Below are 25,496 nucleotides of genomic sequence, written 5' to 3' on the forward strand. Positions count from 1 at the left end.
AGTCATTAAACGTTGGGTAGTTAGTTAGATAGCATATAGTTAATATACTGGCAAGTTCGATGTATTAGTAGCCAACTAACGTTAGGTAGTTAACTAACATACCGGTACATACAAGCAATTATTGTAGTTATATGCTCTGCTGTTTGTAAGGCTAGTGTAGCAAAACAAATTGTCAGCCAACATAACGTGTAACATAACTTATTTAAAAAGTCATTACTTTTTTATTACATTGCTCAACATTTTCTTAACATTTATCATAATTAGTTAAAGCAATTAATATTTACTTTTTGTACTTATATTTGTATCCGCTCTCGTTGGACTTCGGCTGCATATTTTCCGCCATTTTCTTGAAATCTGAAAATGTTGTGAAACCACGCCCATTTTCGGAAGAATTGCATTATGGGCTCAAAGCACGGAATTGGTGTCCACTGTTTGTATACTTTAGAATTTTGGCGAATGTAGTACGACATCCGGGAACATTTGGCATAGTAACTTTATCCATACTATGACCGATAAGCTTACTACATACTCAATTTACAAATAGTAAGGTTAGTGAGGTTAGTATGAGTATTCGAACACAGCTCTTGTAACATTGCAGCAGCAGAAGCCGAACAACTGTGAAACATCAAAAATCATCAGGAATCTTTTAAAGGTGTTTGAAAATGATTTTGGCACCCGCAGGTCTGTTGAAGTCTCACTACCCAATGCCAGGAGTTGCTGGCTAATTAAAACACACTTTGGGCCTCAAGCAAAGAGCTTTGGGTTTGTTCCCATTTTATATTGTTCTGTTTTTTTCCCCTTCTCTCTTTCCAGTACTCTATCCAGATTAATTAGGTTTAGATTGTTGTTCTCAGAATAAGCAACAGAGCGCTGCTGTTTTTGAATGTAGAAGTATCAAAAAACGGTAAGCAGGAATGTTTGGGTTTGTGATAAGCACAGTGTTCAGTGGGGCCTACTGGGCAAATAGAAGGGTGTGTTTCTGACTTTCCTCCAAAGCTGTCTGTCTCCCTGCAGTGTTTAATCACACACAGAGAAACCCTGAATCACAATGCCCTGAAACCATGCAGCACATCAAGAGCAACCCAAATCTGTGTTTTCAGACAGACCCAACATCCTTAAGGATGTTTGGATTTTTGACTGATGCGTTGGTGGTACCTCTCTCAGTAAATGCCTATGGGAGTGAGTCAGAGCCATCCCGGAGCTGTGCTGTGCATACATACTCTAGGGGATTTAATGGCCACTGTCCCATCAGACCACACCAGGGAAGAGGAGAGACAGTGGAGTGATTAGATGGCTGGGAGCTGCTTGGTGTGTCTGAGGGGGATTGATGCTGGAACTGGACAAGACCTTAGGTCAGCACCACTGTTTATTTGTTTTGCATTTAGTGTCTACGGACCACAGTCCCTGTTTAAATGAGAGGGAAAAATCATCATACAACCTTTTAGTTTTAATCAGTACCTCTTCTCTTATACGAGGCCATAGATCCAGGTTCTCCCTATCTAGACTCTATTGCAGCCTTGCCATGCAGACTGCTTATCTCTGTGTTATAGCTACTGTATATACAGTATAACATACATTATTACCCAATGATACATCCTACTACATTCTGAAAATGTGTTAGGCTTTGATTGGAGTGAAGAGAGACTAAAAGAGTCTGATATTTTCATGAAATGTCTTTGATTTTATGTATTTTGGATCAAAGGCTCAAAGTTAAGATGCCCTTTTGAAGATTTTTTCTCTACCTGAACCTTCTTAAGGTGCTGAAAAGCTTAGCACTGAGAAGAAGGCTTTGCCATCCATTCCCCTGTGAGCTGTAACATCCATACTCTGAGCATTCATGATATGATTCAACATTGGCTAGTATGGAGTCAAATCCGATTCAAAAGTTGAATGTGCGCGAGATTGTGCGCACCAGCAAGATGAAACATCATTGCACAAGTCGAGAGAGAAGAAATGTGGTTGAGGGAATCAGAGGACGGTCCTACGAGTGCACAGGCCAGTTGAGAGTGCAAATTAAATGTATACATATACATTAGAACTGTAAGCAAAGAAACGTGATTCAAATGTATAAAAAATACACTTGAACACATTAAATTGCCAACCAGCGATAGTCCCAAATTGCTCTCTCTCTCAAGTCTTGGCACCTTTTGGGTTTGGATTTCTGGCAGATGGGGGGCAGGCTTAAAAGCGGGTGTGTGTCTAGAAACCTTAGATCGATGACTTTCACTGGCGTGAAGGACAAACTAACAAATTCCTGCCCCTGGCCAGTCCAGTGTTGTGATTGGCTATTACGCTGCCTGAAACCCGTCGTGTGATTGGTTGAGCCTTCTGTTTTTTGGCTCTCAAATAGATGCACTGCAGAGCTGTCTGTTAAGCTATCTGAGCAGTAAACACCGAATGGCTTGGGAAACACAGCAGCTTGATAGCCAAATTATTTGGGAAATAAATTTAAATAGGTGTACTATACCTTGATTTGAGTGGAATCTACTTGCTAAAGTTAGCTAGCTAATTACTTGTTAACCAGAAACGTTCGTCTGTCAACCGAAAAGCAGACAGTCAGCTCTAGCAAACACCATAAAACGAGTCCACTAATTTAAGGCAGGAACCAATATTTAAGGTATTAAGCCCAAGGACACACACACGAACAGCACATGGGGATTTTTAATTATATGAAGACACAAAGGGGATAATCTGCTGCTACAGTTCATACAGTAAATAAACAGTCCCAAATAATAGAATGTAAACTGACATATGATAAACCTGCTAAACTCAGGTTAACATGTCAGAATCAGCTTTATTCGCCAAATACATTTGCATGTACAGGAAGTTGACTCTGTGAAATGGTGTTAGCAAAATAAACAGAATATACTGACAAAATGTATAGACACAGAATTTCCACAGATCCACATACACTATGAACACTAAGCTAAAAACTATAGACTACACTATGAAAACTATAAGCTACATTTTAAATTATGCAAGAGATGTGCAAAGAATAATGTGCAGTTCTGTGATGATAGTGCAGGGTGCATGGTCTGTGGATGAATAGTGCAGAGTGCAAAGTCCATGGATGACAGGACCATCGTGGAACAGGTGGCCGGACGGTGAGGGCCACGGTGCAGGGGAAGAAACTGTTCAGGTGGCGGGAGGTTTTGGTCTTTGGAAGAGGGGGTGGAAGGAGTTGGCGATGATCTTTCCTGCATGCTTCCTTGCCCTGGAGATGTGCAGGAGATTTATGGAGGGCAGGTGGCAGCCAATGACCCTCACAGAAGCCCAGACAATCCGTTGCGGTGATCGAGGAGGTGAGGATGGAATGTGTACTGAATCAGTACACACAGTATTTAAAAGGAGGACTGAGGACAAAACAAAGCCATGCATTCACCAAACATGGTGCTGATGAAAACCGATTTGTTTTATAGTAATTATCTGATTGGGAACTACCATTGTCTATCACCCTCAAAATCAACTCTGGACCTCCAAAGCCAGTTCCACTCCTTTTTTTCATTGTTACCCTCTAATCAGGGACTGATTTTAGACCTGGGACACCAGGTGGGTGCAATTAATTATCAAGTAGAGCAGAAAAACAGCAGGCTCCGGACCTCGTAGGGTAAGAGTTGAATACCCCTGGTCTGTCAATTACAGAATCTCAAATTATTTCAATCTGGCATATTCGCCTCCCCCCCCCCCCCCCCCGTTATCTGATAAAAAAATATATCGTCCAGCAGTTTGGAAACCCCTACCCATTGCAGGGTTTTTGTTTATTTTTACTATTTTCTACATTGTAGAATAATAGTGAAGACATCAAAACTATGGAATAACACATAAGGAATCATGTAGTAACCAAAAAAGTGTTAAACAAATCAAAATATATTTTAGATTTTAGATTCTTCAAAGTAGCCACCCTTTGCCTTGATGACAGCTTTGCACACTCTTGGCATTCTCTCAACCAGCGTCATGAGGAGTGCTTTTCCAACAGTCTTGAAGGAGTTCCCACATGTGTTGAGCACTTGTTGGCTGCTTTTCCTTCACTCTGCGGTCCAACTCAACTGGGTTGAGGTCGGGTATTTGTGGAGGCCAGGTCATCTGATGCAGCACTCCATCACTCCATCACTCCTTGGTCAAATAGCCCTTACACAGCCTGGAGGTGTGTTTTGGGTCACTGTTCTGTTGAAAAACAAATGATAGCTCCACTAAGCGCAAACCAGATGGGATGTCGTATCGCTGCAGAATGCTGTGGTAGCCATGCTGGTTAAGTGTGCCTTGAATTTTAAATAAATTACGGACAGTTTCACCATAAAGCACCCCATCACACCTCCTCCTCCATGCTTCACAGTGGGAACCACCCATGTGAAAATCATCCGTTCACCTACTCTGCGTCTCACAAAGACATGGCGGTTGGAACCAAACCATGATACCAAAGGACAGATTACCACCGGTCTAATGTCTATTGCTCGTGTTTCTTGGCCCAAGCAAGTGTCTTCTACTTATTGGTGTCCTGTAGTAATGCTTTCTTGGCAGCAATACGACCATGAAGGCCTGATTCACGCAATCTCCTCTGAACAGTTGACGTTGAGATGTGTCTGTTACTTGAACTCTGTGAAGCATTTATTTGGGCTACAATTTCCTAGGCTGGTAACTACATTGAACTACAATGAACTTATCCTCTGCAGCAGAGGTAACTCTGGGTCTTCCATTCCTGTGGCGGTCCTCATGAGAGCCAAATTCATCATAGCGCTTGATGGTTTTTGCGACTGCACTTGAAGACATTTTCAAAGTTCTTGACATTTTCCGTATTGACTGACCTTCATGGCTTAAAGTAATGAGGGACTGTCGTTTCTCTTTGCTTATTTGAGCTGTTCTTACCATAATATGGACTTGGTCTTTTACCAAATAGGGCCATCTTCTGTATACCACCCCTACCTTGTCACAACACAACTGATTGGCTCAAATGCATTAAGAAGGAAAGGAATTCCACAAATTAACTTTTAACAAGGCACACCTGTTAATTGAAATGCATTCCAGGTGACTACCTCATGAAGCTGGTTGAGAGAATGCCAAGAGTGTGCAAAGCTGTCATCAAGGCAAAGGGTGGCTACTTTGAAGAATCTCAAATATCAAATATATTTTGATTTGTTTAACATTTTTTTGCTTACTTCATGATACCACATGTGTTATTTCATAGTTTTGATATCTTCACTATTATTCTACAATGTAGAAAATAGTAAAAAATATATAAAAAATTAGTTGGTGTCCAAACTTTTAAAGACATTAAGGATGTTCTCTCAAGTGTGCTGTTTAGTAGGTAGCACATTTAGGCCTGCCTCTTTAAATGTTTGCTGTTGTGGCTTTCAGTAAGGTTCATGGAATTTGCTACTCAACCATCATAGCTAATGCTATTTTCTCTCTCTAACCCATGTGTCTTATGCCTCTTTCTCTCAGCTGTACCGTCTGTGAAGTTCTCCTACTGTAGCAAGCTTGGTTGCCAGCTGTAGCAAGAGAGTTGTATACATGTGGCAGTGTACAGTATAGCCCTATAAGTATGCACAAGTATAGTAGTATGTGTCCACTGAGACAAGTGACTGAGATTCTCAGAGCAATTTATCTCAAATGCATTGATGTGAATATAACCTTTTATAGTAGCTTGAGGACATTTTCCTATCTCAGTAAAAGGCCTGTGTCTCACCAGTGATCTCAGAATGTCTTCCTCTGCGTCCTGCAGGGTGGATATATAGTATTTACGTAGCCTAACACCACTATCATATGCCATCCTACTGGCAGTACTGTCACTGGCAGCCTGGGGGAGGGAGTGGGCAGAGACCGCCCTATCCGAAACTCCTCTCCAGCGATCGCTCACAGCAAGGATCACGATTCTCCATTTAATTATGTGCTTATTTAACTGGAAGAGAGTGAGGACTGCCAGCAGGGGAGACGTTATGAAATAACGAGATTCAGCAAAACTGTTGTTGAAGCCATTTGGTTGTTGCTGCGGGGGGACTGTGCTGAACACAGGTTCATGCAGCATACAGTCTGAGATATACTGTATACTGTAGATAAAATACCTGTGCAGTACACACAGTGAATGCACACTGTCAATGCATAAGAACATGCATACCAGCAAAATAAGTGCTTGCCTGTAGTATTATTATTTTATTTTACTTTCATACTCAAATTAAGCAATAGATCCCAGTTGTCCATCCAATTTCCTGTCAGGTGTAGGAGTGAATCATAAATGGGACCTTTCTGCTCAAAGCCTCTTAGAAACAGACAGATAGTCTCTCTGACCTTTTTACTAACCAGAACAAACAAACCACTCAATACGACAGGACTACAGCACTGCACTGTGTGTCCTGGCATAGATTACATTATATATGCCATTTAGCAGACGCTTTTATCCAAAGCGACTTACAGTCAGTGGTGGAAACAGTACTAAATTGTCATACTTGAGTAAAAGTAAAGATACCTTAATAGAAAATGACTCAAGTAAAAGTGAAAGTCAGCCAGTAAAATACTACTTGAGTAAAAGTATTTCGTTTTAAAAATACCTAAGTATCAAAAGTAAATGGAATTGCTAAAATGTGCTTAAGTATCAAAATGTAAAAGTATAAATCATTTCAAATTCCTTATTAGGCAAACCAGACAGCACAATTTTCTTGTTTTTTTTTAAATTGATGGATAGCCAGGGGCACACTCCAACACTCAGACATAATTTACAAATGAAGCATGTGTGTTTAGTGAGTCCACCAGATCAGATGCAGTAGGGATGACCAGAGATGGTCTCTTGATAAGTGTGTGAATTGGACAATTGTCCTGTCAAAATGTAATGAGTACTTTTGGGTGTCAGGGAAAAAAGTACATAATTGTATTCAGGAATGAAGTAAAACTAAACGTTGCCAGAAAATATAAATAGTAAAGTACAGATACCTCCAAAAAATTACTTAAGTAAAAATACTTTAAAGTACTACTTAAGTACTTTACACCACTGCTTACAGTCATGCATGCACCCAAATCGACCAAGGGTGTCAGGTAGCAGGATGGAAGAGTAGAGGCGACAGGGTGGCTGAGTTAGACTGAAGGTGGTGGTTAGAATCAGCCTTGGTCGATTTGGGTGCATGCATTTTCATCATCATCAGCTCTTTCTCTCTATGCTTCACATTTATTTTAGAGCACAGGGGTTGGTGGCAGCCAATGAAGTGCTAACATGAGATGATGACATTAAGGAAGATTTGAAATATAAATAATATGATTGACATGGCTGGTAAGTGGCCAGAGTGTTGAGATTATCTATGTTTGTTCTCTGGCGAGGTATGTAAACCATCCTGAGGGTAATCTATCTGTGTGTTTCTGTTAATGACTGCCCTTTCTGTGCTCTCACTAATGAGCTGCGGTCATGATGGTGTCAATCACATGACATGGGGCATGGCTGGATGTGATGTGCTTCTCTGCGCCAGGGCTCAGCAGGGTAATTAACCAGGCTGCCTTGCTGTGTGTTTGTTTGTGTGTGTGTGTCTCAGAACTCTGTGTGATATCACAAAAGTGTGTGTGTGTGTGTGTGTGTGTGTGTGTGTGTGTGTGTGTGTGTGTGTGTGTGTGTGTGTGTGTGTGTGTGTGTGTGTGTGTGTGTGTGTGTCTCTCTCAGAATTCTGTGTGATGTTAAAAAATGAAACCTCCCCGAAGGTAGCCTTTGAGAATGGTAAAAAATGTCATAGGTTGAGCCTTGGAGGAAAAACAGCCCTCCAACCTCTTCCTCTGTCTCTCTTTTTCTCCCATGACCACTGTTGTTCAGGAGCAACTTTTATCACTGAAGGAGACTTTTGTCCCTCCAAATGATGCCCCCCAGCATATGGAGACCTTGACCTAACAAACGATAATTGCCTTGACATCTACAGGCGACAGGAATACAGCAGTGGCAGCCTGTAGTCAAGTTGAAAGAACTCATTGCAGCAGCTGTACCCTTTCTCTAGTCCAGGGTTTCATAAACTATGGGTCGGGACCCAAAGTGGGCCCTGGGTCACGGGTTATGAGACTATATCTATAATCACACACAATTTCTTCTTAATTTGGGGGAGGACGGTGAATTTCTCATTTGGGTCTCGAGCTGAAAAAGTGTCAGAACACCTGCTCTAGACAATGACTTTGAGGGAACTCCCCGTTATATTCCAAGTGCATCTAGTGGTCAAGTAGGGTGTATAGTTTCAGCCAACAAAATGGGTGAGGGAGGCACGGGGAGGGTTGTCAATAGCATTGGCACAGAATTGGCAATTATGGTGGTGGAAGGGGGTAAACATACTTTATGTCTGTAGCACTTTATCCACAGACCAATTTCAGTGCCAATTTTGTACTGTATATGGTGTGTTGCCTCGGCTGCTTTCTCAGACTTATTTTTCTCTCTGACTATGAAGAGTTTAGAATTTAAACTGGCACAGTACAGTGCATGTTGCAACAGTGATAACAAGAAAGTAGTCTGACCCTGGTTGTTGTTCTGACTTAGAATATGTGGACAACTACAAATACCTAGGTGTCTGGTTAGACCGTAAACTCTCCTTCCAGACTCACATCAAACATCTCCAATCCAAAGTTAAATCTAGAATTGGCTTCCTATTTCGCAACAAAGCATCTTTCACTCATGCTGCCAAACATACCCTCGTAAAACTGACCATCCTACCGATCCTCGACTTCGACGATGTCATTTACAAAATAGCCTCCAATACCCTACTCAATAAATTGGATGCAGTCTATCCCAGTGCCATCCATTTTGTCACCAAAGCCCCATATACTACCCACCACTGCGACCTGTACAGCTCTCGCTGGCTGGCCCTCACTTCATACTCGTCGCCAAACCCACTGGCTCCAGGTCATCTGCAAGACCTTGCTAGGTAAAGTTCCCCCTTATCTCAGCTCGCTGGTCACCATAGCAGGACCCACCTGTAGCACGCGCTCCAGCAGGTATATCTCACTGGTCACCCCCAAAGCCAATTCCTCCTTCGGCCGCCTCTCCTTCCATTTCTCTGCTGCCAATGACTGGAACGAACTACACAAATCTCTAATACTTGAAACACTTATCTCCCTCACTAGCTTTAAGCACCAGCTGTCAGAGCAGCTCACAGATCACTGCACCTGTACATAGCCCATCTATAAATTAGCCCAAACAACTACCTCTTCCACTACTGTATTTATTTATTTATTTATTTATTTTGCTCCTTTGCACCCCATTATTTCTATTTCTACTTTGCACTTACACTGCAAATCTACCATTCCAGTGTTTTACTTGCTATATTGTATTTACTTCGCCACCATGGCATTTTTTGCCTTTACCTCCCTTATCTCACCTCATTTGCTCACTTTGTATATAGACTTATTTTTCTACTATATTATTGACTGTATGTTTGTTTTACTCCATGTGTAACTCTGTGTTGTTGTATGTGTCAAACTGCTTGCTTTATCTTGGCCAGGTCGCAATTGTAAATGAGAACTTGTTTTCAACTTTCCTACCTGGTTAAATAAAGGTGAAATAAAATAAATAAAAAATAAATATTGAGGATTGCAGTAAGAGCACTGTGTGAGGTCTGAGGGTGAAGTGACAGCTTGTAGAAGAGCTTTGAAACTTTTCAATTGACTTTATTAGAATGTCCACTCCCCACCAACCTCCCAGTGCCCAGTTGCCCCTAGTTACAGCACTCTGGAATCCTTCTTCTCCCATGAGGCCATTCAGCTCGCTGTTACCATGGCGTCACATTCATCCCTCTAAAATTGCATACTGTATCTCCAGATGGCTGAATGCTTTAATGAAATGAAAATCCAATCCAAGGTCAGATCCTGGCCTGATCTCATGTGTATTATATCTCCATAGAGGTTTGTATCTGCTGATTGAGTAGCACATCCTACGTTGTTTTATTCAGAATGTTCATTAACCGTGTAACGATCCTTCCCTTTGCCCTTACCTCATGGAAAACCTGCCATTGAACAGTAGCCTGGTTTAATTAAATCGTTCCTTCCAGGGATTTTTCTTCATGTCTGTTGGTTTCAAAGTGCATGTCCAGTCCAATGTATTCAAATGCTTTCACTACTTCACAGACTAAGGATTTTCACCACACAGCATGAACCAAAAAATAATTGAAAATGTTTCATCCTCTGAGGAAATAAAAGTGTCTTATTAGATTAGTGCTCCTCTGAGTGAGTGGGAGTAGAATGTTGGATGTTATTATTGTCTACAGTCCAGTGTATTGATGGGCTATTCAAATTCTCTCCATTTACACCCCCCTCCTCCTCCTTTCTTCTTTTATTTCTCTCTTTTACCCCCTCCTTGGTCTGTAAGGTTCCAACTTCCAAGTGACATTTCTGGTACAATATTAGATACCTCCATATTGCCAATTATAAAGGCCATTTAGAGACTTAATTTAACCTGCGGAGGAAAAAAAACTTCTGGTTGTGAAATACGTTTTTTTAACAGCAAACGACCATAATGCAGCAACACTACCACCATACGACCTCCTTTGTGCCCTCAACATTCTATATTATATTATTAACCATATAACATAATTACTCAACATACAGTGCATTCGGAAAGTTTTCAGACCCCTTGACTTTTTCCACATTTTGAGACATTACAGCCTTATTCTAAAATGGATAAACTTTTAAAAAATCCTCATCATTCTACACACAATACCCCATAATGACAAAACACAAACATGTATACATTTTTTTGCTCATTAATAAAAACTTCAAAACAGAAATACTGTATTTACATAAGTATTTAGACCTTTTGCTATGAGACTCGAAATTGAGCTCAGGTGCATCCTGTTTCCATTGATCATCCTTGAGATTGATTGATTGGAGTCCACCTGTGGTAAATTCAATTGATTAGACATGATTTGGAAAGGCACACACCTGTCTATATAAGGTCCCACAGTTGTCAGTGTATGTCAGAACAAAAACCAAGCCATGAGGTCGAAGGAATTGTCCGTAGAGCTCCGAGACAGGATTGTGTTGAGGCACAGAGCTGGGAAAGGTTACCAAAACATTTCTGCAGCATTTAAGGTCCCCAAGATCACAGTGGCTTCCATCATTATTAAATGGAAGAAGTTTGGAACCACCAAGACTCTTCCTAGAGCTGGACGCCCGGACAAACTGAGCAATTGGGGGAGAAGGGCCTTGGTCAGGGAGGTGACCAAGAACGCGATGGTCACTCTGACAGAGCTCCAGAAGGACAACCATCTCTGCAGCACTGCACCAATCAGGCCTGTATGGTAGAGTGGAGCCAGACTGAAGCCATTCCTCAGTAAAAGGCACATGACAGCCCGCTTGGAGTCTTCCAAAAGGCACCTAAAAGTCTCTCATACCATGAGAAACAAGATTCTCTGGTCTGATGAAACCAAGATTGAACTCTTTGGCCTGAATGCCAAGCGTCATGTCTGGAGGAAAACATTTTAAAAACCTGTTTTTACTTTGTCATTATGGGGCATTGTGTGTAGATTGATGAGTGAAAAAAAAACGATTTAATCAATTTTAGAATAAGGCTGTAACGTAACAATATGTGGAGAAAGTGAAGGGGTCTGAATACTTTCCGAATGCACTGTAAAGCCACATTATTGACCATGAGACATTATAACTGACCATAATGACCATGAGACATCATTCGTGAAAATGAAATCTCCCCTGACCATGGAATGGTGTTAGGAACAATCAGAGCCCTTCTCCCATCGCTGCATGAATCTTAATCAACTTGACACATTGCTATTTTTGACTATAAAACATAATTACCGTAATTTCCGGACTATTAAGCGCACCTGAATATAAGCCGCACCCACTGAATTTAAAAAATATATATATTTTGAACATAACTAACTAACATAACTAACATAACATGTCTATAAGCCGCAGGTGCCTACCGGTACATTGAAACAAATGAACTTTACACAGGCTTTAACAAAACACGGCTTGTAACAAAAATAAATAGGCTTTAACAAAACACGGCTTGTAACAAAAAATAAGAAATTAGCAGTAAGCTTTAGTTGTCTTTTTGCACTGAGTCAATTCCTCACGCTGCTGTTTCCAACGTCTTATCATCGACTCATTAAGACCAAGCTCCCGTGCAGCAGCTCTATTTCCTTTTCCAACAGCCAGATCAATCGCCTTCAACTTGAAAGCTGCATCATATGCATTTCTCCGTGTCTTTGCCATGATGAGGGAGACAAAATGACTACCGTAATCACAATGATGGAAAGTTTGAGAGCGCTCGATTTAATCTAAACAGTAAACAAAAAAGTTGTTTGACCTTAACCCGTTCGGCAATTTCATTGGTCTAATGAAAGCTTCATGCCGCCAAAAAACCGAGCACGTCACAGAATGTGTTTTTTTGGAGAAAAAACATTTGAAAGCGGGAAAAATCCATATATTAGCCGCGTCATTGTTTAAGCCGCGAGGTTCAAAGCCTGGGAAAAAAGTTGCGGCTTATAGTCCGGAATTTACGGTACTTAAAACAGCATTATGGATATTTGCATGCACGTACACACGTACGCTGCGTGTGTGCACACATGCACAATTTGTACTGGGCAGGGACTATTGTTGATCTACTTGATTGATGATGATTACATGAAAGTCAGTGCCATTTCAATCAGCTCTTCACCGCTGAATAAGAGGAAATGGTGATCATTTATTAACGCTTCTTCACCCATCATATCTCCATAAAAAGTCTTAATGTACTGGATTATTATCTTTGATCATGCTAAATTTCCCATTGGTAGTCTGAGCACAGTGTCCTTTGTTATGATTTTGGGGGTGACTGATTTTGTATGTTACGATAAGATTGGTTTGACTTCTTAGTAAGTATATTAGGATCCGATTGGTTGGGAGTGCTGTGTGTGCTCGGCTTCTATTGGCAGGTTGCCTATGCTGTGGGCTACTGTTCAGAGGTGTTCAGTTTAATCCGTTCACCACAGCCTCATCCAGGCCACTCTGAGACCATGTAGCAGGAGTAGTGTAGATTACATCTGAATAATATTGGGTTATTGTTAATGAATTGATCCTGTCAGTGATGCTGCAGATCATAATGATGCAGGGTAGGGATGGGATGCAGTAATGAGGGTTGCGCTCCCTCCCCTGTTCCCATCATGACAGATGGTAGCCACTCAGAGGAGACATGGGACTTATACTATAGATAACTCAATCTCTGTCTCTACCAAGCTCTGTACTGTAGGAGTCTGCAGTATCACCGCTTCATAAAACCACTAATGATACAGTATGTTGATGTATGCTTCACACCTACGCTAAATTATTTTATGTGGTAACATCTGTTGGTGAGCATCTGTCCTGTGAGGAGTTTGTTGTGTTTCTTTATCGTGGCAGACAGGGCAGGTTTGGCTGTGCTGATTTGATGGACGGCAATAAGGAAAGCTGACAGCCTTGTGAGAGCCACTTGTGTTCCTCATATATCAGCCAAAACCGGTCTCTGGGACCGGCCCTGGCTCTGTGTGGGGCCGATCCTCGTTGTGCGTGCACACACGCTATCATTTTCAGACTCTCTCTGTATGTATTTATTAAGATCCCCATTGTAGCAGCTACTCGTTCTGGGCTCTAAACACGAATGAGACAATTATCACAACGAAACAACGGCCTCCATCGTAACAATACATTATACAATACATTGTTACATTATAACTCTATTACAAATGTACAATATTACAATGTGTGGGTGTGTAGAGTCCATGTGTTAGTGTGTGTGTGAGTCCGCGTTGTTTTAAGATGTAAGTTACTTAATGTGGAAGAGTTCCATGTAGTCGTGGCTCTATGTAGTACTGTGCATTTCCCAGAGTCTGTTCTGGACTGTGAAGAGACCCCTGGTGTCAGCTCTTGTGGGGTAAGTTATGGGTGTCTGAGCTGTGTGATAGTCGTTTGAACAGACAGCTCGCTGCTTTCAACATGTCAACACCTCACACAAAGACAAGTAGTGATGCAGTCAATCTCTTCTCTTCTTTGAGCCAGGAGAGATTGGCATGAGTGTTATTGATATTAGCCTTCGGTGTACATTTTAAGGGCCAGCTGTGCTGCACTGTTCTAACTGTAATTTGCCGATGTCCTGCTTTGTGGCACTTCACCATATAACTGGGCAGTAGTCCAGGTGTGATAAAACCTGTAGGACTTGTTTTGTTGATTGTGATGTCAAGAAAGCAGAGTAGCACTTTATCATGGACAGACCTCTCCCCATCCCCATCTTAGCTACCATTGATTAATCTGTCACACACACACACACACACACACACACACACACACACACACACACACACACACACACACACACACACACACACACACACACACACACACACACACACACACACACACACACACACACACACACACACACACACACCTTCACTTTCAGACACTCCCAACCACAACTTTTTCTCTAATGAAATGTCCTGTCAGTCCATCAGGGAAGATATTCCTGTGTGGGGTAATCTAATGTCCTGTCAGTACATCAGGGAAGATATTCCTGTGTGTGGTAATCTAATGTCCTGTCAGTCCATCAGGGAAGATATTCCTGTGTGGGGTAATCTAATGTCCTGTCAGTCCATCAGGGATATTCCTGTGTGTGGTAATCTAATGTCCTGTCAGTCCATCAGGGATATTCCTGTGTGTGGTAATCTTGCTTGGCAGGGGGTTATTCTCCTGTTCTGAATTGATGGATCACACAGACCATCTCAGGCAGGAGATACAAGCTGTAAAAAGGTCCTTTATTAGTCTAGGACAAAAAAAGGAATTGTAAAGAGAGAAAAGATGGGTCACTGGAAATGGGTCTCTACACCCTTTTCCTGGATTGGGTCATTAGAAATGAGGAAGATGGAGAATAGAGGAAAAGGGGAGAGATGCACACGGAGTCTGGTTGCCATGACAACCTGGAAGCCCAGCACCCCAACAAATTATGATAAAGGATAGAAATGAAATACAGAGTCTATGTCTGTTCTTATTCTTAGAAGAGTGCAGGATGTGAGAGCCCTGCTGGAAGTAAAAGTGCTAATTGCATCCCTTTTATCTGTAGCACCGAGGTCTGCATAGTGTCATCTGTATTGCCGTCTGCCCACTCAGACACATTAGCTGAACCATTCCCATCTGTCTGATGTACCCCTGTCTGTCCTCACTTCCTCCCCTCACTTCCTCCCCACACGCACATCACATTTTATTACAAAATAACACCACTGGCTATGAGGTCTTTTCATTGCTTTGAATCTAATCTGGGCTCTATCGGAAAAACGTGACCATCTGAGCAGAGCTTTTCAGGCAGCTTGGGGTTTATACTGTGTCTTTATCAGATCCTGATGCTTGCATACTGTATGAGTTATAGTCCACCTATCAGCCCGGAACACAGAGAATGTTCTTCCCTTTCCCTTTGGTGAACAGAGATAACACTGGAACCAGAGATCTGCCCACATCAGAACCTGATGTCCAGCCCATATCCCACTGTACCCACTGAGCTGCAGTAGTGGCCATATCCTCCAGGCCATATCCTCCAGCACACTCTAATTTGGAGAAGATAGGGCTGGGCTGGCGTGCTTATTCATGCGCATGGTATTCCTTAGTGGGAGTACTGCGGTAAAAGTGGGTCAGTGTTTAATTAACTGCTGGTGCAGTTGTGCTGTTCTGAGACTCTACTGCCTCATATGGAAACAGGGTAAGACAGGGGGACACAGAAGAGAGGTGGAGATGAGCCTGTGTTTAGTAGAAAGATGTTTCTCCTCTGTATCCATCCTCACCCTCTGTTCCAGCAGTTCACTCAGCTCTTAAGTGCCTATGCCTGTCTCTCAGGCGCAAATAAAAAATAAATGACAGTGACCGTGGAGAGAGGAGAGAGAGGGGGACAGAAAGAGCAACGATGAAGGTAGAGAGAAGAGAAAGAACAGGGGAGGGATATCAATAGGATAGAGAGGAGGGCAGAAATAGACAGATGATGAGAGAGAGATGGAGGGAGAAAGAGAGAGGGGAACGTGCTGCTGCAGCCAAGAATGAGGGCCAGTTTTAATTCAAAGGACCACATTGAAAAGCTTTTCCCTTCAAATGTCCCAATAGTTCTGTTAGGTGGCAATAACGAAAACCACTCTCTTTATTTTGGCTTGCACGGTAGTCATTTTCATACACTGGAGTTTAGAGCCTACAATGGCTCCAATAGCCAAAAGTCCAGTTGAACAGCTTCAAGGGCAAACACAGTGGTTTCTCATTCACGTGGTGCACCAGGCCACAGCATGGCTCCACAGACTCCTGTAGTCCTAATAATGCTGACTGGAGTCCTCCTGGATGGGGCTGGGCCTGGAGTCTGGTTCCTGGGGCTGGGCCCGAGGGCTAAGTTTGAGGGCTAGGACCTGGCCTGGTTCTGGGGTCTTAGTCTGGTTCTAGTTCTGATCTTGGGTGTAGGGCCTCTCACTGGGTCCAGAGTGGCTCAGTGGGAGCCTGATGGATCAGGAGCCAGCCCTTGTAGCAGTACTGTACATCATTCTGGAATCAATAATTACTGATCCGCAGAGAGCTGACCGGTCTGTAACAAAAGCTCTGCAAGTGGTGGCCTCTCAAATGATTTTCACTTTGTTGATCTTACAGCTTGCAAATGCCCAGAGCATTGTGTAAATTCTTTACCATAATCTATAATGGTTCAGCATTGATGGAAGACTGCAGGGTGATTGTGATAGATCACGATGCGGAGGAGGAAGATGACGATGATGATGATTATCGTTATTATGGCGATGATGATTATGGCTATTATGACATTGTTGGTAATGATTCCGGTGATAATGACGATAATGATATCATGATAAAGACCATGTTCATTGATCACTGTGTGTATACATATTATCACAATGAGCCCAGTGGTAATGACGGTGATCATGGTGTGTAGCTGCATGGTTTATATCCGCTGTTAACCTGATGGATGTCTCCACCTTTCCTCTTCTCCTCCTCTCCTCCTGCAGATGATGGAAAGCTGTCTCTGGACGAGTTCCAGGCATTCTTCTCTGACGGAACGCTGAATGAGGAGGAGCTGGAGAATCTGTTTCACTCCATTGACTCAGACAACACAAGGTGAGAGCATCATCACACTGCTGAAGCAGAGGTATTGACCTGACCATTTGGGTCTGGAGCGAAGGGAGGAGATAGCATTGAGATATATGAAACGATCACAAGTCATCCTCTAGTTTCGGTCTACTTTTGTCCATAGCTGAGACATCCCAGGACCTTTATGTCCCTCTTTTCATGCTAGGAGCCTATTCACTAACATAAGGGCTGATGAGGATGTGCATGTGTGCATGTGCGTGTGTGTTTGTGTCTGCATATGTGAGCAAATGGACCTATCCGACAGGGCTGTGTATATATTATATATGCAGTACTGTTTAGTAGGCCAGCCCAGCCTGTGTGGATTTTGCCACATTTCTCCCCCGCTCAGTGTCAGGCTGCCTCAGGAGGGTATGCTGCTCCACTGTGTGCATTGTCTTTAATCACATTTCAGATTGAATTATGTAAAAGGGAGGAGACGAGTGCAGCTGCTGAGCTCAAGTCCCTGTTTGCCAGGTCTAGCGCTTCCCTCTCATTAAATGATGAACCAGTACAGCCAGCCGTGAACAATGCCTTAGCAAGGAGCAGAAGGGAGGAGGGGAGGGAACAGAGAGGAGAGGAGGTGAGAGGGAAAAAGGAATAGGACAGGGATGACAGTAGTAGGGTGGAATGGGGTGGATGAGGGTCACTCTTAGAAAAAAAGGTGCTATCTAGAACCTAAAAGGGTTCTTTGGCTGACCCCATAGGAGAACCCTTTGAAGATCCCTAGAGTATCTCAGACAGTATGCACTATGTTTTTACATGATCTATCTCAAATAGTATGTGTTATCTATCTATATTATCTTCAATATGTAGATCATAATCTGCTTTCTAGTTGTGATCAGGACTGTTCTAATAAAGTGTGTTACATTTAGGGGGAAATGTCACTGGTCTGAGATGGTGTGTGTGTATGTGTTTGCTTGCAAAGTATACAATTGATCTGCACTCATAAATGTCATATCCACCTTTTCAAGATCTTTTGATATGATTTGGTGTGACCTTTAGCTGACAGGCCTTTGTTGATGACACCTCTTAATTCAAAATTGAAAAAGAGAATGATGAAGAGAAAGATGAAACACCAGGGAAGAGAGAGAGGATGATGAAAGAATTGCAGAGTAAGGACCGTCCTCCAGTTCCGGTGTTACCTGTGGTCTCATCCTCTTATCTCCACCCTCTCTTCCTTTTTCTCTTTCACCTTCTTTCACTGTCCTTCCGGCTGGCATTTTACAGTACTCCTGACTGTCCATGTCATCAGCCTTGTTATTTTCAGACACTAAATGCGTTCTCTCTTTAGAATATTGATTGAAAAAAAGATTGTTCCGCTCAATTTCTCTTTAATCATGAATAAATGCTTTTTATGTCATATATATTTAGAATTTACCCGAAGGTTTTCTTTCCCTTCGTTACTCAGAAGTATAACCAGTTACTGTTGGGAGATTGTTTAAAACGTTAAATTACAATGTAAGCATTTGATATTGTTGGATTCTGGGTAAAGTTTGAACATTGCTATACTAGAGAGATGATAGATCAGAAGTATGGTTTCTGAGGGATGATAGATGATAGAGACTGGTTTTTACATCAGAAGTGAATGTTATCTGTAGGAGTCAGATGGTTTTGGAATGTGTAGGAGAGACGGGTGGAGATCTTAGAAACGAACAATGTCACTGAGGGAGAGAGGGTAATGTATAACGTTTACATTATGTCAGGATATGTTACTGTTAGCCATCAGGGATCCTCTGGGAGGAGAAGAGACACAGTCTGGTATCAATAACCATGACAGCCTTGAGTTGGGGATGAGTGAGCACTTTGGGGTAGAGGTCAGAAAGATGAAATGAGAAAGAACCGATATAACTAAGGTTCTGTCTAGCAACAGAGATGCATTGGCTGTTCAGTTGTGGAGGAGGAGACTCAGCCTAGGAGAAAGGGTTAAATATCAGTGCTTGTGTGAAATGTGATGTCTGAATACAGCTGTGTCAACCCTTTGGGAATAATTAAACTTGGTTAAGCTTCTCTAGTGTCCGTGAGTTATTTACTCTGGAAAAATAAGAACCTAACAATATTTAATGCCAATCTGATTTATCGACTGCCCAGACCACAGCAAGCAAAGATGAACTGTTCTCCTTATTCCTGCTCCTCATCAATCTGGTTCCTACACTGCGCCTTTGTAGAGATTTTTTATCAGTGATTTATAGCAGCATCTTCTATGCCAAAGAATAATAAGATACAAAATGAATAAAGATTTAGTAACCTGAAGCTGAATTCATGAGAACAGATACGCTTCTGATTTAGGTTAGGGTTTTGTCAAATTATTGTGGACCTGCTGCTCCCCCCTGATGGAGCAATATAGATATACATGGTTATAGATCATGTTGTGTTGCATGCCAGCCTTGCCTGTTTCTTACCGCATTCTCCCACTGCCTCTTCCCTCTCTCTCTCTCTCCCTATGCTGCTCCTAACTAACCTGTGGTGTGTTAGTAATGTTGACACTAAGGAACTCTGTGGTAAGTATTAACAGATTAATCTGTGTGTGTATTTGTGAGCTTTACTTGTGTTTGTGTGTGTCTTTGGATGTATTGGATGTATTGTATAGGCCATGTATAGTTTTCTGGCTTCACAATAATCCCAAACTTCCCAGTAGAATATCTGATTTTGTAGTATTCAAATGAAGAATTGATTAATCACGTAGCTAGTCGGTAGTCCCCTAAGTGTGTGTGCGCCTGTATGCATGTGTATTTGTGTGTACTAGAGCCCGACCTATATGTTTTTTGGGGTCCAACATGATTCCGATTTTTGGGGGGACACAACTTACCGATAAATCTGCTGATATACTATTTTAGATCGGGGAAATTAAAAAGTGTAATTTTTCCACACTGAATTCTCATAAATTCTCATCCAAAACAGCAATTGTCCAATAACTATGCTTCAAATGTTGATTTCAAACATTGTGATAATAATGACACATCATGAGAACTGCAGCAAGTGTTCAGATAAGATTGAGATTCCATTTTTTTCATCCTATTTGTTGAATACCGGTTATTGTGGAATTACCATCTGATACTGATATAGCAGTAAAAGGCCAATGTCAGCTGATAATATCGGTAAACCGATATATCGGTCGGGCTCTAGTGTGTACACCTCTTACCTCTGTCCTTTCACCTTTCCTTCCAGACTACTTTGTCAAACACATGGGTGACTATGAGGGTGTACTGGCCTCCCTGGAGACTCTCAACCTGTCCATCCTCAGAGCCATGGACTTCACCAAGAAGGTGAGTGTCAACCCAGTACGCTATGCTATTAGATGTGTGTAGGCATGTCTGTCTTGCCTGTTTGTCCTGTCTGTACTACTATTAATTTGCATGAGTTTTCAATGTGGTTTACATTGCAAGATGGGGACTCATCTCATCCAACACCAGAAAACATTGCTTTGGAGCTGAGTCTACTTATGCTGAGGATTTTCATTCTTATAGACATTTCCTAGCAATAGGGGGCTGAAAGCTACTCTTTCCACCAGTCATCTAATGTATAGCCCATGTGCTGCAGAGAGGACTGGGAGTTACAGTAGATGTGTGTGGTAAGCTAATGTGTTAGTGTGGCAGCAGCTCAGATAGGGGCTATTTATAGCCTGTCGTTTCAGAGCTTCACTTCCATATTCTGTTTGTGCCTGGCTTCTAATTAGCATTGTGTCTGGGTTCAACCTAATGATTCTACTCTGTAGCTCTGAGCTCCAGGGCATCCAGCGACGCAAAGCCAACAGCTAGTTACCTCTCCTCATTATAATGAATAACTGCTGTTTTATGTATCAGCTTTCACCACTGCCCTCCTTGTAATTAATGGAACCAAGCTACAGGGCCGGTCCGCCCATTAGGCAGGGTTAGGCAACCGCCTAGTGTGGCAGATTGACGAGGGCAGCAAATTCCAAGCTAAACTGACCAAGACAACACCTTACATAATTCTTCCCAAAAAACAATGACAATCTCTCTCACCCAGTGGCATATGGGCTATTTAGGGGAGTGTTGATACCACCCCGTGACAAGCAGTGCCCTCTTTGTTAAAGGCAGGGGCGCAAAATATTTAGCATGTCCATGCCCGGCGCGTCTCTCCAGGGTGCTGTTGGAGAGACACACCGCTGCAGCGTTCCATCATTGTTTCATCAAAAAATGATCGAACATAAATCACGTATCCTATAGCCTATGGTAGAATGGGTATGTGGCGTTTTCTGTAGCCTGTCATGAGACACATGTTACATCATGCACGTTTCTCAGATCAAATAGCCTAACCTGGCACTCAATGAAATACAAACTTGTGCTTCAATGTGGAAATGACATATCAGCAATATATGCTGTATCAAACAATATATCCTATATCAAACAATATATCCTAAAACAGGACAGGTCCAAGTAAAATGGAGAATATGGAATGACAAATGAAGCTACTCACAACTGTTGTCCAGGAGTTTCACCCTCTGGGCTAAATTGTCATGATAATCAGTGATTTTAAGTTTGTATTCATAATTTATGACAAGCTGCATAATAGCGAAAAAGAAAATACTTCTGCATTTCCCGCTGTGTAAACACATGGATTCTCTTTGCAAATACAGTGCCTTAAGAAAGTATTCATACCCCTTATTGTGTATTCATACCCACTTTGTTGTGTTTCAGCCTGAATTCAATATTGATTACATTCGTTTTGTCTCACCCCATAATGAGAAAGTGAAAACATGTTTTTGACATTTTGTCAAATTGATTGAAAATGAAATACAGAAATATCTCTTTTACATATCTATTCACACCTCTGAGTCAATACATGTTAGAATGGCCTTTGGCAGCAATTATAGCTGTGAGTATTTCTGGGTAAGCCTCTAAGAGCTTTGCACAACTGGATTGTTCAATATTTGCACATTATTTTTTTAATTCTTCAAGCTGTGTCAAGTTAGTTGTAACTAGCCCACTCAGGAACTTTCAATGTCGTCTTGGTAAGCAACTCCAGTGAACGTACAAAACATTAAGAACACCTGCTCTTTCCATGACATAGACTGTCCAGGTGAATCCAGGTGAATGCTATGATCCATTATTGATGTCACTTGTTAAATCCACTTCAATCAGTGTAAATTAAGGATTTTTAAGCATTGAGACATGGATTGTGTATGTGTGCCAAAAAATAGGGTGAATGGGAAAGGAAAAAGATTTAAGTGCCTTTGAATGAGGTATGTGCCAGACTCACCGGTTTGAGTGTGTCAAGAACTGCAACGCTGCTGTTTTTTTTTTTTACACTAAACAGTTTCCAGTGTGTATCAAAAATGGTCCACAACCCAAAAGACATCCAAACAACTTGACACAACCTTGGGAAGCATTGGACTCAACATGGGCCAGGATCCCTGTGGAACGCTTGACACCTTGTAGAGTCCATGTTCCGACGAATTGAGGCTGTTCCGAGGGCAAAAGGGGGTGCAACTTAATATTAAGGTGCACCTAACGTTTTCTACACTAAGTGTAAATTTGGCCTTGTGTTTTAGGTTATTGTCCTGCTGAAAGCTGAATTTGTCTCCTAGTGTCTGTCGGAAAGCAGACGAAACTAGGTTTTCCTCTAGGATTTTGCCAGTACTTAGCTCTATTCCGTTTATTTTTATCCTAGAAAAACGTCCTAGTTCTTGCCGAAAATAAGCATACCCATAAACAAGCATACCCATAACATGATGCAGCTACCACCTACCACCATGCTTGAATATATGAAGAGCGGTACTCAGTGATGTGTTGTGTTGGATTTGCCCCAAACATAACACTTTGTATTCAGGACAAAGTACATTTCTTTGCCACAGTTTTTGTAGTTTAGTGCCTTACTGCAAACAGGATGCATGTTTTGGAATATTTGTATTCTGTACAGGCTGCCTTCTTTTCACTCTGTAATTTAGGTTAGTATTGTGGAGTAACTACAATGTTGTTGATCCGTCCTCAGTTTTCTCCTATCACAGCCATTAAACTCTGTAATTGTTTTAGTCACCAATGGCCTCATGGTGAAATCCCTAAGCGGTTTCCTTCCTCTCTGGCAAGTGAGTTAAGAAGGATGCCTGTTAAGGTGTGTGAATACTTGCTGAAGGCACTGTAGGTTCAGGATAACTCCTGATAAAGTTGGGTAGCTGATGCAGAGCCTAAATAGCCAAAATGATTAGTCACAGGAATCAGGACTAATAAACCCAATGCAACTGCCTGTTTTACAAACGGTAGGCCGACCACGTGGATGGGCATTCCAAAAATTATATTGCGAGCCGATAGTGTTGGCTACACTATTCTAGTTTTGCATGGGAGGAAGGCGGCATTTGTTTTGTCTGCCTAGGGTGGCATCAAGGACCAGGACAGGGCTTGCCAAGCTATATATAAGTACTGCAGGTTAGTCCTTAAAGAGTTGATGGAATGAATGGCTGTTGTAAACTATATACGTACACAAGCTGAGTTTACTCTTTAAATATTTACGGTGACTTCGGAAAGTATTCAGGCCCCCTGACTTTTTCCACATTTTGTTACGTTACAGCCTTATTCTAAAATTGATATACTTTTTTTTATTTATTCATCAATCTACACACAATAACCGATAATGACAAAGCAAAAACAGGTTTTTAGAAATTCTAGCTAATTTCTTAAAAATAAAAAACGGAAATATCACATATGCATAAGTATTCAGACCCTTTACTCAGTACTTTGTGGAAGCACCTTTGACAGCGATTACAGCATTGAGTCTTCTTGGGTATGACACTACAAGCTTGGCACACCTATATTTAGGGAATTTTCTCCCATTCTTCTCTGCAGATCCTCTCAATCTCTGTCAGGTTGGATGGGGAGCATTGCTGCACAACTATTTTCAGGTCTTTCCAGAGATGTTTGATCGGGTTCAAGTTCAGGCTCTGGCTGGGCCCCTCAAGGACATTCAGAGACTTGTCCCGAAGCCACTCCTGCATTGTCTTGGCTTTGTCCTGTTGGGTCGTTGTCCTGTTGGAAGGTGAACCTTTGCCCCAATCAATTTTGAGGTCCTGAGCGCTCTGGAGCAGGTTTTCATCAAGGATCTCTCTGTACTTTGCTCCATTAATCTTCGTCTCAATTCTGCCTAGTCTCCCAGTCCCTGATGCTGAAAAACATCCCCACAGCATGATGCTGCCAAACACCAATCTTGGTTACATCAGACCAGAAAATCTGGTATCTCATGATCTGAGTCTTTAGCTGCCTTTTGGCTGTCATGCGCCTTTTACTGAGGAGTGGTTTCCGTCTGGCCACTCTACCATACAGGCCTGATTTGTGGAGTGCTGCAGAGATGGTTATCCTTCTGGAAGGTTCTCCCATCTCCACAGAGGAACTATAGAGCTCTGTCAGAGTATCCATCGGTTCTTGGTCACCTCCCTGACCAAGGCCCTTCTCCCCCGATTGCTCAGTTTGGCCGGACGGCCACCTCTAGAAAGATTCTTGGTGGTTCTAAACTTCGGATCTCTGCGGACAATTCCTTTGACATCATGGCTTGGTTTTTGCTCTGACATGCACTGTCAACTGTGGGACCTTATATAGACAGGTGTGTGCCTTTCCAAATCATGTCCAATCAATTGAATTGACCACAGGTGGACTCCAATCAAGTTGTAGAAACATCTGACACACATACTCATTCAAGGGTTTTCCTTTATTTTTACTATTTTCTACATTATAGAATAATAGTGAAGACATCAAAACTATGAAATAGCACATATGGAATCATGTAGTAACCAAACAAGTGTTAAATAAATCAAAATATATTTTATATTTGAGATATAAAATTCTTTCAACCAGCTTCATGAGTTATTCACCTGGAATGCATTTCAATCAACAGGTGTGCCTTGTTAATTTGTGGAATTTCTTTCCTTCTTAATGCGTTTGAGCCAATCAGTTGTGTTGTGACAAGGAAGGGGTGGTATACAGAAGATAGCCCTATTTGGTAAAAGACCAAGTCCATATTATGGCAAGAACAGCTCAAATAAGCAAAGAGAAATGACAGTCCATCATTTCTTTAAGACTTGAAAGTCAGTCAATGCGGGAAATTTAAAGAACTTTGAAAGTTTCTTCAAGTGCAGTCGCAAAAACCATCAAGCGCTATGATGAAACTGGCTCTAATCACCTCTGCTGCAGAGGATAAGTTGCAGCCCAAATAAATGCTTCACAGAGTTCAAGTAGCAGACACATCTCAACATCAACTGTTCGGAGAGTACTGCATGAATCAGGCCTTCATGGTCGAATTGCTGCCAAGAAACCACTACTAAAGGACACCAATAAGAAGAAGAGACTTGCTTGGGCCAAGAAACACGAGCAATGGACATTAGACCGGTGGAAATCTGTCCTTTGGTCTGATGAGTCCAAATGTTTTGATTTTTGGTTCCACCCACCGTGTCTTTGTGAGACGCATAGTAGGTGAACTGG

The 25,496-nt window shown here is 41.9% G+C and overlaps 1 protein-coding gene across 2 annotated transcripts in view; it reads left to right on the forward strand.

The window, feature by feature from the left end:
* necab2 (N-terminal EF-hand calcium binding protein 2) overlaps nucleotides 1–25,496 on the forward strand; it is a 131,643-nt gene that overhangs the window by 26,911 nt on the left and 79,236 nt on the right. For both annotated transcript variants that reach the window (XM_014149085.3, XM_014149086.3), the window contains exons 3-5: nucleotides 16,953–17,061; nucleotides 19,546–19,571; nucleotides 20,239–20,336. In XM_014149085.3, the coding sequence (XP_014004560.1) occupies nucleotides 16,953–17,061; nucleotides 19,546–19,571; nucleotides 20,239–20,336 (233 nt within the window). The remainder of the gene's footprint in view (nucleotides 1–16,952; nucleotides 17,062–19,545; nucleotides 19,572–20,238; nucleotides 20,337–25,496) is intronic.

Source organism: Salmo salar, chromosome 16 (assembly GCF_965601325.2).
Source record: "Salmo salar chromosome 16, fSalSal1, whole genome shotgun sequence".
NCBI lineage: Eukaryota > Metazoa > Chordata > Actinopteri > Salmoniformes > Salmonidae > Salmo > Salmo salar.